This window comes from Sapajus apella, unplaced genomic scaffold, assembly GCF_009761245.1.
Source record: "Sapajus apella isolate SASKATOON/1434 unplaced genomic scaffold, GSC_monkey_1.0 scaffold56, whole genome shotgun sequence".
NCBI classification, from domain to species: Eukaryota; Metazoa; Chordata; class Mammalia; order Primates; family Cebidae; genus Sapajus; species Sapajus apella.
The window spans coordinates 213,797-227,614 of NW_022436996.1; the positions used below are offsets into that span (position 1 = coordinate 213,797).

The 13,818-nt window shown below is 53.0% G+C and overlaps 1 protein-coding gene across 3 annotated transcripts in view; it reads left to right on the top strand.

Annotated features, from left to right (window-relative positions):
* The window catches only part of VIPR2 (vasoactive intestinal peptide receptor 2), a 100,106-nt gene extending 86,808 nt beyond the window's left edge, over positions 1–13,298 (top strand). For all 3 annotated transcript variants that reach the window (XM_032244855.1, XM_032244856.1, XM_032244857.1), the window contains 7 exons: positions 5,184–5,334; positions 6,081–6,141; positions 7,613–7,682; positions 7,946–8,037; positions 10,027–10,156; positions 10,228–10,269; positions 10,895–13,298. In XM_032244855.1, coding sequence (XP_032100746.1) covers positions 5,184–5,334; positions 6,081–6,141; positions 7,613–7,682; positions 7,946–8,037; positions 10,027–10,156; positions 10,228–10,269; positions 10,895–11,068 — 720 coding nt within the window. In that variant the 3' untranslated portion in view covers positions 11,069–13,298. The remainder of the gene's footprint in view (positions 1–5,183; positions 5,335–6,080; positions 6,142–7,612; positions 7,683–7,945; positions 8,038–10,026; positions 10,157–10,227; positions 10,270–10,894) is intronic.
* The last annotated feature ends 520 nt before the right edge of the window (positions 13,299–13,818 follow it).

Here is a 13,818-nt window from a genome sequence, read left to right on the forward strand (position 1 = left end):
GGCAAACCCCTGTGCCCAGGTGCAGTTGGGGCCCTGGAGTTCCTGTCCTGGGACAAGGGCCTCCCTACATGTGTAACCGTGGTAAAAGCCCATAAGAAGTATTAGGACAGTGTCAGATTCTCTCTCGCCAAGATGGTTTCAAGCTTGACCTGCAGATCTCCATGCCCTTAGCTCTTCATGAAGAAAGCAGTCACCCTTGACAGATGCTTGACGGACACTCAGAGGAACACTGGGACCCACGACAGACCCTCGATGGACCTATGACATCGAAAGCAGTGACCCACGATAGACCCTCGGGACCCGTGACACGGAAAGCAGTGACCCACAACTGACCCTTGACAGACCCTCAGGACCCCCGACAGACCATCAGGACCCATGACGAAACCTCAGTGGACCCTGACGGATCCTGGAGGACCTGCGACATAGAAAGTAGTGGCCCTTGACAGACTCTCAGGACCTGCAGCGGACCCTCAGCAGACCCCACAACATGGAAAGCAGTGGCCCTCGACAGACCCTTGGGACCAGTGATGGACCCTCAGCAGACCCTCAGTGTAGAAAGCAGTGACCCATGACAAACCCTCAGGATCCGCAACAGACCCTCAGTGGACCCCAACAGACCCCAGAGGACCTGCGATGTAGAAAGTGGGACTGGGTGCCGGTCTGGAGCAGCTCTACTCTCCCCGCCGCTTCAACCTGAGAGCAACGCCCAGAATCTCCGAACCAGGGCAGGTTTGAGCCGGCGTGGCTGCCCCGGTGAGGGGCTGGCCCCGTGTCCGTGGCGTGGAGCCTTCTCTGAAGGCTGGACTGTTTCTGTGGACACCATGGGTGAACACTCATTCGCCTTTAAAAGAGCAGTTGCCCCATTTCACAGATGAGGCAACAGAGCTGAGGGAGACCCAGCAACTGGCCCAGAGCCTCGGGATCCAAAGCCAGGAGCACGTGGGGCCCCACAACATCCAGCAGCGTGGATCCCAGCTCCTGGAGTTGAGCTCTGTGAGGACAGAGGGAGGCGGCTTTGCCGCTTATGCCAGGTGCCCCGCGACGCCTGTACCAGCAAGGGGAAACAGAGGCAAAGGGAAGGTGTGCAAGCAGACACAGGAGGGAGGGGACAGCGGCCAGAGGGAGGGGAGGCGCCTGAGGCCAGATAGAAGGTGAGCTGGGTCTTCCCTCTCACTGTCCCCTAAAGAACGCTCAGACTTTAAGTAAACAAGTCAGCCAGAAATATAGTCAGACCTCAGCATAAGGAAAGGGAAAAATATCTTTCCTTCCGGTTGCATTTTTTGGATTTTTTTTGTTCCCAGCTGGCTTCACTAAACCAAGATTGTTCTCCCAAGCAGAACACCTGGGGCAGCTCCCCCAAAATAGGTGCAGGGTCTTTTTCTCAGAACATTAGGATCAGCCAAAAACATGAAAAGTTTTCCTCCTGGCCCCTTCCACGTGGTCTAGACAGAGACACAGTTTCCTCTGGGGCCTTGGGCTGCCCCAGGCATGGAGCAAACCTGCTGTTTATTCTCACAGGTTCTATGGAACTCCCAGAAGCGCACCCCCAGGCTCACTAAGTTGAGTCCTGCCTGCCTGACATGCATGTGTGCACCTGTGTGTACTCACACTCACACAGAGGCTCCCGACAAGGCCACAGCGCTGAGGAGGGACCAGCTGCTGACCGGGCAACGGGCCTTGATACGCCTCCTGGCCAGGTGTTCTCACATCAATGCTGTGGGTGGTAGCTGGCCCTGGAGGACCCCTTGTGGCCTGCCGGGTCCCTCCTGCTGCGCTCTGGAGCCTGTGTGATGTGGTTTGAAGGTCACGCTGTAGAAGATGAAGTCCGTAGAGGCCTTGTCATTCACCAAACCTCCCGTGCTCACAGAATGTGCTTGTTTGGTGAATGGGACATGGAAAAAATGCAGAGATGTTTTTGTTCCCATTTTAGAAAGAAAATGGAATCTTCACACTCTTTCTGCATCGTCTTTGCCACTTCAGCAGGATGTCCCAGAGCCCCTCAGGCTGACGCCTGCTGTCAGACAAGACATTGCCCCTCGTGTGGCCTGACATCCTCCATGTAGCCCTTCCCCAGTGCGGGGCCTGCTCTGCACTTGATTTTTCTCTTTTGCCACTGCAGACGTCACTGGACCTGTGTCTTTATGGACTAGTGTTCTTATTTCTGTCGGGTGGGACTCACCAGTGAGGCTGTCGGCAGAGGTGTCTCCGTCCGGGAATGCTGCTGTCACAGACGGCAGACATTTACTTCTCAGCTCTGGAGGCCCGATATGGAGGCATCACCAGATTCGGGTCTGACTCCTCTCTGTGTCCTCACGTGGTAGAAGGGGTGAGGGAGATTCGGGTCAGGCTCACATGGTGGAAGGGGCAAGGGATATTGCTGGGGTCCCTTTACAAGGGCACTAATCCCATTACAAAGCTCCACCCCCACGACAAGACCCCACCCCGTGACAAGGTCCCACCCACTAACACATCCCACAGCAGGTGAGCCTTCAACACATTATCTTTTTGTTTTGTTTTGTTTCTTTTGTTTTTGAGACAGACCCTGACTCTGTTGCCCAGGCTGGAGTGCAGTGGCACGATCTCGGCTCACTACAACCTCCGCCTCCCAGGTTCAAGTGATTCTCATGTTTCAGCCTCTCAAGTAGCTGGGATCACAGGCAGGTGCCACCACACCTGGCTAATTTTTTTTTTTTTAAAGATGGAGTTTCATCACGATGGCCAGGCTGATCTTGAACTCCTGGCCTCAGGTGATCCACCCACCTCGGCCCCCGCAAAGTGCTAGGATTATAGGCGTGAGCCACCGCGCCCAGCCCGGCTAATTTTTTTTTTGTATTTTTAGTAGAGACAGGGTTTCACTATGTTGGCCAAGCTGGACTCGAACTCCTGACCTCAAGTGACCCATCCGCCTTGGCCTCCCAAAGTTTTGGGATTACAGGCGTGAGCCACCGCGCCCGGCTGCATGTGTATTCTTACATTGTAGTAAATATATTTTGCTAGATTGCTTTCCAAAAGGCTGAGACAGCTGACAGCTGCATTTAGGATCACACCAGAGCCCGGAGACCTGACTGGTTTTGCCGTTTTGCCTGTCTGGCAGGCATTGGCACTGCCTCTGTGGCTCTCACACTCACTCCGGGGCAGGGCACCTGCTGAAAAGAGGCATCTTTCCACAAGCTGTTCCGGCACTCCAAATACCACATTCATCTGTAATATTGGTGTTACAAAAATTAACCGTTTGTCACTTCCATTGTCAATATGTTTCCAAATTCATCATTTGTCAATTGTATTTTTATGGTATTTTTGCCATCTAAAAGTTTTTAAAGTTTATATAACCAAAAATTGCCTTCTATCCTTTTAGCATTTCTTGTTTTCATTTCGGATTTCCCATCTTGGTTAAGAGGTTTCTATTCTAAGATTGCTCATTTGTGTCTTGGTTCATCTGCAGTTTACTCCCCGTTGTGTTTAAGATCAGGTCTTTTACCGAGTGACAAGGCAAGCTGCATTCAGATGAGTCACCACATCCCAGAATCGCACTGCCCAGAGATTTTAAAACTTGATTTCATTTTATTCAAATGAGTGGCAATGAGTTACAAATTGACCTGCTGTGACTCTCTTGTGTTCATGGCTGTGTCATCATGTGTGTCTTTCCATGTAAGAGGCTCTGTCCTGGTGCCCAGGGCAGAACTTGCTGGGATCTGAGTGTCCATTCAGCAGGTGTTGACACTTGAGATCCGCGTGCAGGCACTCGGCTTGCCCTGGTAGCAAAGACAAACAAAGGGTAACTCTCACCTGTGCACTGCCTCAGACAATGAAGCACCTACCCTGTTATGCTTAGGAAAAGGAAAAAGCAGACGAAGGCAAGGAAGATCCGCAGCACTGGGGAGGTCGGGGGCAGCCTGCAGGGCTCAGCAGCTCTCAGGACCCTGGAGGCCAAATTGAAAGGCCACTACATGAACGTATATCGACCCGTATATGTGTATAAGTATATCCACCCTTATATAAGTATATCCACCCATATGTATGTAAAAGTATATCCACCCATATGTATGTATAAGTATAATCCATCCATATATATGTATGGGTATATCCATCCATACATGTGTGTAAGTATAATCCACCCATATATAAGTATATCCACCCATATATATGTATGGGTGTATCCACCCATATATATAAAAGTATATTCACCCATATGTATATATAAGTATATTCACCCATATGTATGTATAGGGATGGCCATCTGATATATGTGTATATTATATCCACCCATATGTATGTATATTCACCCATATATATAAGTATATTCACCCACAAATATGTATAGGTATATCTCTCTGACATATATATATATATATAGCATATCTGCCTGTACATATGTGCTTCCTACATATGACTTTATAGATATATATGAACATAAATATAGAAATAAGAATGGAAATGAAAATACTATCTTTTTTCAGCATACTTTATATAAGCTCAGTGATTAAAAGTAGCAGTTTCATGTTTGCTCATGAGGCTGAAATGCCTGGTACATTTAGTTAGAAGAAGGTCTGAGAGATTAAAATAGATTTATTTTATTTGTTCTTTCCCAGTGAAAATCCTCTTAAAAACCTCCTCAGAAAATATTTTATTTGCCAGATTTCTCGTTTTCCCATTTTTTAAGGTTTAATTAGGTTACCTAACATTAAAACCAGTTTTTTACAATTGAGGAACTTACAGGTTGTCAAAAATTTAAAAGAAAATTTGGGGGCCTGATGTGGGTCCATTGTTTTCTCTTCCCAAGCGCTGCTCACGTGAGCTGCTAGTGAGGGAAGCTGGGAGGTGCTGCACCCTCCACCTGCACTCGTGCTCGAGGGCAAGGGGCTGTGCCCTAAGACCCTCCAGCAGTGAGTGCGCTCCTGGCCCTGCAGCAGTGAATGAGCTCCTCTCAGGGAGGGCTGTTCACAATTGCCTCTGCCGAGTTTATCTTCCAGTGATCTTCCCCTGGAGCCGCGTATACACAGGGCCTGGTGCTAATGGAAGGCATTCCAGGCCAGCACCCTGGCAGCTATGTTAATTCTGTCCCAATAGCACCTGGTGTCTCCTCCTTCCTTGCACAGATACCAAGCACCCTGTATCCTGGAGCGGCCTGCTGTGAACTGTTGTCACCTAATTGGGTCCTGCTGTCCTCTGTTTGCGATTTCCAGGTGGGCTGCAAGCTGAGCCTGGTCTTCCTGCAGTACTGCATCATGGCCAACTTCTTCTGGCTGCTGGTGGAGGGGCTCTACCTCCACACCCTCCTGGTGGCCATGCTCCCCCCAGGAAGGTGCTTCCTGGCCTACCTCCTGATTGGATGGGGTAAGCGTGCCCCTTCCCACCCACAAACCCCCATCCCATCTGACCAAACAATGCAAGCTTTTTCAGCTCAGGAAAATGCTTTGCTGCCCCCATAGAATGCATGTCAGGGTCATGTTATGAAGAGTTTTTCTAGGATGACTGGAGGCTCCTATGAACAAGTTAATATTTCCGGTAACCAGGACCTAGTCTAAAATGCTCCCATTCATGGCCCCTTTGACCCCAATTCAAATGAGGCTGCTAACAAGTAACAAAACAATTTCCTCCTCCCACCTCTACCTGGTTCAGCTTTCACTGAGGGTGGGGATCAGAGAGGAGAAAAGTTAACCACATCAGGAAGTGGAAGTCTTGCCTTGTCCAGGGTTGGAAAGGGGTACAAATTTGGGGCATCCTCATGGAGGGGATGAGGCAGATGCAGCCAATAGTTCCTTGGGTGGCCACAAAATCAGTGTACACATCTCCTTCCTGGCACATTTACCTCCGTGGCCTCCAGTAATAACATTTCCTGTGCAGAATGGCAAGTCTCAAAGTGTCGTCAGACTCTCAGCTCTCAAGCGTGTGTGTAATTATCTTCACTGCTTACTAAGGCATGAGCACAAACTTGTAAATATTTACAAAGACTTTAAACAAGAGATTGCACTTCGTATTCCCGTGAGAAAGCGTGTCCTTGAGGGTACTGCTGGTGAGGGCACCCATCTGTGTGCATGCGTGGCTCCGCTCTGCCTGTGTAACCAGGCGTCTCTCCGCAGGCCTCCCCACCGTCTGCATCGGGGCATGGACTGTGGCCAGGCTCTACTTAGAAGACACTGGGTGAGTCCATGCCCAGACCGTGGCCTCAAAAATGGGCATGGCAGCATCTGGCAACATGAAGTCCTTTGGAAGCCAGAAGGTCACCTGGTTGGAAGGACAGGGAGCATTTGCGGGAAGCATCTGGGAGATTCTTGGGGAGGAATGCTGTGAGGTTGGAGTGTTTGGAGGAGCCCATGTGGGAGACAGAAAGTGAGCCAGGTTTTACAGCGCAGTTGAGATTGGGACCAGCCAGGCAGAGACTGCTGCAGCCCCTTTGGTGGGCACAGCAGTGTCCACAGAAGAAAACCAAGTGCCCTGCAGGTTGTTTGAAGTGTGGAAGTTCAGGTGATGGTGCTGAGGGCACCTGGCACTTCCTGCACATTGTTTGAAGTGTGGAAGGTCAGATGATGGTGCTGAGGGCACCCGGCACTTCCTGCACGCTGTTTGAAGTGTGGAAGGTCAGGTGACGGTGCTGAGGGCACCTGGCACTTCCTAAGTGCTGGTCCTGGCCCATGCAGCCCAGAGCACTTCTGCCCTGTGCTCACCCTGAGTGAGACTGTGGCCCAGATACCAGCACACATGACTCCAGCACAAATATCCTGCCTCGTAAAGGGCCTCAGTGTGCATCAGGTATCCCCTGCTAGTAACGAATCACTCCAAAATTTGGTGGTTTGAAACACCTGCCTAGTCTAGTTACTATGTGATTCTGTACCTGACGACTTGGGAGGACTCAGCAGGGGCACTTCTGGCCTTGAGGACTGGCCCCCCCTTGGTCCCCTTCAGCCAGCTGCAGGCTTGGGCCTCTTGTTCCTCTTCAGGCCAGTCTGAGATTGCACCGCCTGGAAGACTCCTGCCCTCAGACTCTGAGGGAGCTCATGAACCCGGGCCTGTGATGGAGATTCTGCTCTGTGGGAGGGCTGCGGACTCCTAGGACAGGGAGTGGACCCTGTGGGGGAATCACTGAGGCATTTTACCAGCCAGGGGTCACAGCTTCCTGCTGGAGACACCCCATGTGCCACGAGATGGAGAGCTGGCGGCTCGCCCACCTCAGTCATTATAAGGACATTTTGAACCGTTTGCCACACACATGCACACCACTTGGGAGGTGGAGGGAAGCTAATTTTCAGGAGGAAGGTTCTTTGCTCATGACGTTGGCTGGATGGGGCCAACACACGCATTCATGCTCAGAGAGGAGGGCTTCGACGCCACCCTGCCTCGTCGGCGCCTGTGGGACCGCGTCTGTGTCCCTCCTCCCTATAAGCAGACTATCATTTTGAGATGCATAAAATGAAACACAATCACTCACTAGGACAGACTCCTTTACGATCTGTCAGTGTAGAGAAGTGACGCTTCCACGGTGTGGGGAGCGGGCACATTGGGAGGGGCAGGTAGCCCACAGGCAGGCGCAGGCGTGAAGCAGGCCTCATTCTCCCGTGCCCCTCTTATGAGAGAGGTCGGTGGTCACCTGATTTCCCATCTTTCTCTCACACAGTTGCTGGGATACAAACGACCACAGTGTGCCCTGGTGGGTCATACGAATACCGATTTTAACCTCCATCATTGTAAGTAGCCCGTTGAAATGTGGATTATCTGCGCAGTCGCACAGCTGGGCAGACAGCAGGCCCCCTATCCTTTATTAAATAGAAATGACCCGTTCCACTCAGCCATCCCAGAAAAGGACCTCTTGAGGCTGCGGACACCCAGAGGCAATTCCCAGGAAGGAGGGAGGGACTGCGGGAGGAGGGGAGGGTGGAAATCAGGTGGACTTCAGGGAGGTTAGGTCTCTGTGAGTCAGTTTCACAAACTTTTTATCTCTTTTGGGCAGGTCAATTTTGTCCTTTTCATCAGTATCATAAGAATTTTGCTGCAGAAGTTAAAGTCACCAGATGTCAGCGGCAATGACCAGTCACAGTACAAGTGAGTGTGTGTCCGCCTGGCCGCCCTGGTGGGGATGCTGTGCGGAAACCCCCCAGAGCTGCCAGGAAGCCCTTGGAACCATGGTGACTATGCCTCACCTCGCAGCTGAGCCCCAGGACTCTGCTCCTGCCCAAAGCTCAGAGAGGCCCTGGGCAGCATTTCCCTGGTGACTGTGAAAGTTGCCACCCTTTCTTTTATTTCAAGGCCAGGATAAAGTCCTCTTTAGTGAGCTGGCTTGTTTAAGCTTCTGCCCACTTGCATGTTATACAATCCGTCTTCTCTTTGGCCACAGATTATTTTGATTTTACTTTTAATTCTGTCTTCCCGCTCAGACCACGTGGTCCATGTCCATGTGTCTACTGCCAGCCCTAATACCAGGCCTTGTAGTTAGTAATTCAGAATGAGTTTCCTCCCTGTGTGATTACATGACATGGCATCGTGATTGCCCTTAAGTAGATGAAGACAGGGCAGACGTTTTACCCCCAGTCATCCAGCTAATTCACAATGATGTGGGAAATCTCTAAAGTAATGCAAAGACTCCATAAATTTATATCAACATTTATAAAGAAAAGGTAAAATCCAAAAATTCAAGTATAAACTAAGCACTGGCTTGCTGTGAAAATGGCTGGCCCAGCCAGAAGGCACCTCGGGCTCAGAATGACTGGGGCTGGAAGGGTGGCTGTGCTCAGAGCTCCTCTGTGGCAAAACCCTGCTACCCAAGCCAGGAGGGTGCCTGGCCTGCGTTTCCCTTTACTCCTGCCTTAGAAAACAGGATGGATTTGGGGAGGGACAGTTAGGCAGGAGCATGGCCAAGAGCCCCAAAGCTGGGTGCAGATACTGCTGGTGCCTGAGGGAAGTCACTTTGCCACTCTGTGTCTCAGTTTCCTCATCTGTAAAATGGAAATCATAATGTCACTAACGGAGTCGATATTTGCCAGATATTTGCTGCCTGGCACCAGAGTATCGTGAAAGAGTTTGGTCAACCAAAGAATCGAATTCTGCCATATGGCATCTAAATCCAGGGAGTGTGCATCTCTGCCTGCCCACATGAGGGATGGGATTCCACGTCAGGCCCTGCGTGGCAGTGTGACCTCATCCCTGCTTGGGGGAGGCCGGTGGTGCCTGCCATGGCAGAGAAGCAGGAACGAAATTGTTCCTGGCCTTCAGGCAGAGCTTTGATTTCCTATGAATCTTGTGTAGTTTCTTGTTTAGTTCCTTCGTATTGGCTCTTTGGGAGTGTTTGTTAAATACACTTGGAGATGGATTATTTCATTTTGGAAACAGAATTAAGTGGGGACAATAAAATCTGTTCTCGGTCCAGGACAACAGAAAAGGCCGAGACACCCATGCGGCCACCAGAGGTCTTTCTGTGTAACTCTCTGGTCACGGAAGTAGCAAAACCTCCCTGGACAGGGCCAGAAGCTCAGCCACTGGGAGGCCTCTTTTCCAGCAAACTGCAGAAGAGTTAATAGTGTGAATTAGGTGGGTTCTCTGCTGCTGACTGAAAAGCCTGGCTCCCACGGAGCCCAGCTGCTATGAGCCACGGACCTGGGAGCAGGCATCAGCCTCATCATTTAAACGTGCACATGGCCATGGTGGAAGCTGGCCTTCTCGTCCCCTGTGGCACCCTCACCTGCCGCAGGATGGGCCAGGCGCCCAGGCAGGGCCCCTGCAGGCTGTGGGTCACTCACAAGGAATCTTGCCCCGGTAGCCATGAACCCTGGGGCACATGTCGTTGTGAGGGAATTTGGGAGAAATGAACACTTTCTGGAATGCATGTTCCCAGGTCCTGAGTGCTGGATCTGCACAGGGCCTCAGACATAAGCATAAAGGAGCAGTGGCTTTTCCTGCTAGCCGGCAACGCCAGCGGTGGAGAGGGGGTATGGAACCCCTCCCACACCCAGCTGCCCAGTCCTGAGCAAGACCCTGCCCGGCATGCAGAGGGTTCGTAGGCCCAGCAGCTGAGCTGGCCCCTCTCCTTCTGTGCAGGAGGCTGGCCAAGTCCACACTCCTGCTCATCCCGCTGTTTGGCGTCCACTACATGGTGTTTGCCGTGTTTCCCATCAGCATCTCCTCCAAATACCAGATTCTGTTTGAACTGTGCCTTGGGTCGTTCCAGGTAGGTGTGAGGAGGCGGTGGACCCCCCTACAACAAAGGGGGTCCTGCCTGACCACCCCTTCTCATTGCAGGGCCTGGTGGTGGCCGTCCTCTACTGTTTCCTGAACAGTGAGGTAAGTCCGTGGCTGCCTTGGAACCAGGCGCAGGTACTCAGTTGGTTCCTGAAATGCTGCCCAACCCGGGCTGTGGCCCCCACGTGCGCCTGTCTTCCATGGGCCAGTCCCACTGCCCAGGCCCCCATGGCTCTCTGTGTCCCCATCAGAGCCCACAGCGACACAGGCAAGCCCACTTTCTGGGCCCAGCTTCCAAACCCCCATCCCTCCGTCCACCCCAAGCACCATTGACTGCTGTCCTCAGAGCCTCTCAGGAAAGCTCCCTGACGGGTCTAGACAGAATCTGTTTTTCTCCCTGGTCAGCGTGTTGTTTGTGAGTCCCAGAAAGCCAGCACCTGGATTGGGGTTGGGGCTGCACAGCATTTCGTGAGTCCCTGTTGACAGAGCCGGCAGCTGAGCAGCGTCCCCCTGGCCCTCACCTGGCCACTCAGTTCCCACTCCCTCCAGCGTCTCTTCCCCAAGCCGTTTCTGTTTCTGTCCATCTGACAAGGACACAGATGTAGCCCCACTCTCCACATAGGGTCAGGCAGGAGGGAAAGCTGGAGGTTTGTGGGCCGTGCTCCTCAGAGTACACACACATCCCTGCCCAGGCTCACAGGTGCTCCCGGTGCTCTCACCTCCCCAGGTGCAGTGCGAGCTGAAGCGAAAATGGCGAAGCCAGTGCCCGACCCCGTCCTCCAGCCGAGATTACAGGGTCTGTGGCTCCTCCATCTCCCACAACGGCTCGGAGGGTGCCCTGCAGTTCTACCGCGGCTCCCGAACTCAGTCCTTCCTGCAGACAGAGACCTCTGTCATCTAGCCCGACCCCCGCCTGTGGACGCAGCGGGAGCCCATGGTCCTGGGGCTGACACAGGCTGATGCGGGCTGACACTGTCAGGCAGGTCAGCACGGTCCTCATGCAGTCAAGCTGGTTGTCCACCAAACCCCACACGTGGAACTGGGGTCGTGTTGTCATTGACTCGATTTAAACTCCAGCATTTGGATAATTTTGTTCAGCATGTGTTTCCGCCCTATAGTTGGATCCATTTTCGAAGAGAATAGGGAAGCCAAGAAGGAAATGTGGAAATGCAGTTGCAGGACCCAGCAAGGGCCTGGGCCACAGGTGACGTCCATGCCATTTCAGGGCAGCCTCCCAGGTCCCACAGGGCAGCCCCATCGTGTGCAGGACAGAGGGAAGCCGGTCAGGGACCCCCTGACATTAGGACCAGGATAAATCAATGAGAGGGCAATCTGCCCTCCCTCCTGGGGTTCCCACCTAGCCTGCCAGAGCCCTTCCCCACCCAACTCTTCCCACAGGGCCCAGCATAGCCGCCTCCACAGGGCTGTTCTGCCTCCCTATGGAAAGTGGGCTGAGGAGACCACCAGATCAAGAGAGCAGGTCATGAAGGAGGGGGTGCCCTCCACGTAGGTGTTGGGAGGCCCCTCAGCAGCCAGGGCTCTGCCTTGGGAGGTCACCTGCCACCCTGTGGGGGCCATAGAGCCCAACACTCAGCCTCAGGCCAGCCGCAGCCAGGCCTGCAGCCCCTGGTGATGGGGTCAGGTGGGCATGAGAAATAGCTGAATGGTAACCGGAAACCTATTATCTTTTTAACAAAAATCATCTTAGAATCATTTCTGTCTAAATGGAGAATTATTTTAACAACATATACAACTGTTTCAAGCCCTGCTCCCCAGAGCTGGTGCTAGGCAGCCCTAGCGGCTGTTCCGTGACCTGCAGACTTGGAGAGGGTGTCTGGGGACGTTGCTGAGCTGGCTGCAGAAGGGTAGGGACATCTGGGCGCAGTCTCCATGCCTGTGACATGCCCTGGTCCCTGCAGCGCCTGGCAGACCTCAGCAGGCCACCCATTCCTAGCCCAGGTGCCTCAACGGCGGGGCTGGGTTGTTCTGAGTACATCTGACTCTGCTTTTCCCCTTAAAAATGAACATCTTTTTCCCATGCCTTGGTGCCATCACAGACCCCAGCTGGAGCAAGGTGCCAAAGGTCAGGACAGCTGTGCTGGGAGGCGGCCACAGGGAAGCTCACAAATCCTGACAGCATCACCTTGGTTTGGAAAACCCACGTCCCCAGTAAAATGAGGCCAGACAGAGGGGCTGTTAGGATGGCAAACAAGCAGTGTCCAGAGACCCCTCAATCCCCTACGCTCAGCGCTCCATACTGCATGCCCTGGGCCTCACCAACCACGCCCCATCCTATATGCCCTGGGCCACACCAGCCACGCCCCATCCTGCACGTCCCGGGCCACGCTGGTCATACCACTGTATTGCAATGGACTCATCTCTGGACTTCTGGGGTGAATGAGCCCAAGGTTACTTTGGAGATGCAGGTGAGGCTGTCACAAGATCTAGAGAACAACTAACCCACCAATTGTGGGGGCTGCAGAGGCTCCATCAGGGACTGGTGGGGAGCAAATGACCCAGGGCAGGTAGCCAGGAAAGGATGGTGGAGTGTGTGGAGTGCAGTGAGAGAGAAGCAGGTGGATGCTGCAGACTCCAAGTTCAGTCCTGCCCATTGGCTACACCCTGCCCCTCTGCTGCTCCTCCCTGTAGGGTTTGGGAGACCCACCCCCAGCCTTGCCTGGCTTTAAAAGGACAAAGAGGGCCTCCCCTACCCACTCAGGGTTTTGAGGAAACAGATTTGTGGTAACTGAAGGTGTTGGGTCAGTGACCAGGTGTGGACACTGAGCTGTGACACAGAGGGGATGCAGAGGAAGTGGGCGTGGCCATCATGGTCAGGCGGTCACCGGGCACTGGTTGTGTGGCTCACTATCAGATGGTTGGGTGTGGGTGGTCATCAATCTTCAGGTAGGTGCAGGGGACAGTGTTCAGCAGAGCTGAGGACCGGTTCCTCCTGCCCGGTAGAGGGGCAGGCCGCCCGCTGTTCCTGGCAGATACCTGGTGAGCAGAGGATGCAGGCCCTAGCAGTCAGCAGGTGTCTTTAACTGTAGTCTTCTGTAGAATGTCTCAAACTCCTCCACGTGGCAGGAATGAGCTGTGTAAATACTTCAATAAAATCTGTCCTCACATCTGCACGCTGAGTAAGAATTTGCTCTGACCAGACCTGAGGCCCTGGGGCACAGAGGATGCGTTTGCCATGTTCACTGTGGCTGCTGCATTCAGATGAAAACAGAGCCTGAATGGGGAGGGAGAAGGTGGGCAGGGCCCCGCCAGCCACAGTGTACCAGGGAGGATGTTGGAAACAGCCACCCATCCCTCAAGACAGTCATGGGCCCCTGTCAGAGCATCGCCATTGGGGAACCTCCATCTGGCAGCTGACAGGTGAGCAGCGCCCTGGGTAAGAGGCCCCTGCACACCCAGCCTTGTCCCACCGTGCCCGACACAGCCTCTGTCAGCTCTGAAGAGCCAAGAACCTGTTAATAGAGCAGGACTGAATGCAGGAGAGTGTGTGTGTGTGTGTGTGTGTGTGTGTGTGTTCGTGCAAACAGTCCACATGTGTGTGTGGGTGTGTGTGGGGTTGGGTGTGCACGCCTGTGTGTGGGTGTCTGCATGTGTGTGTGGTGTGCACATATGTGTGTAGGTATCTGCATGTGT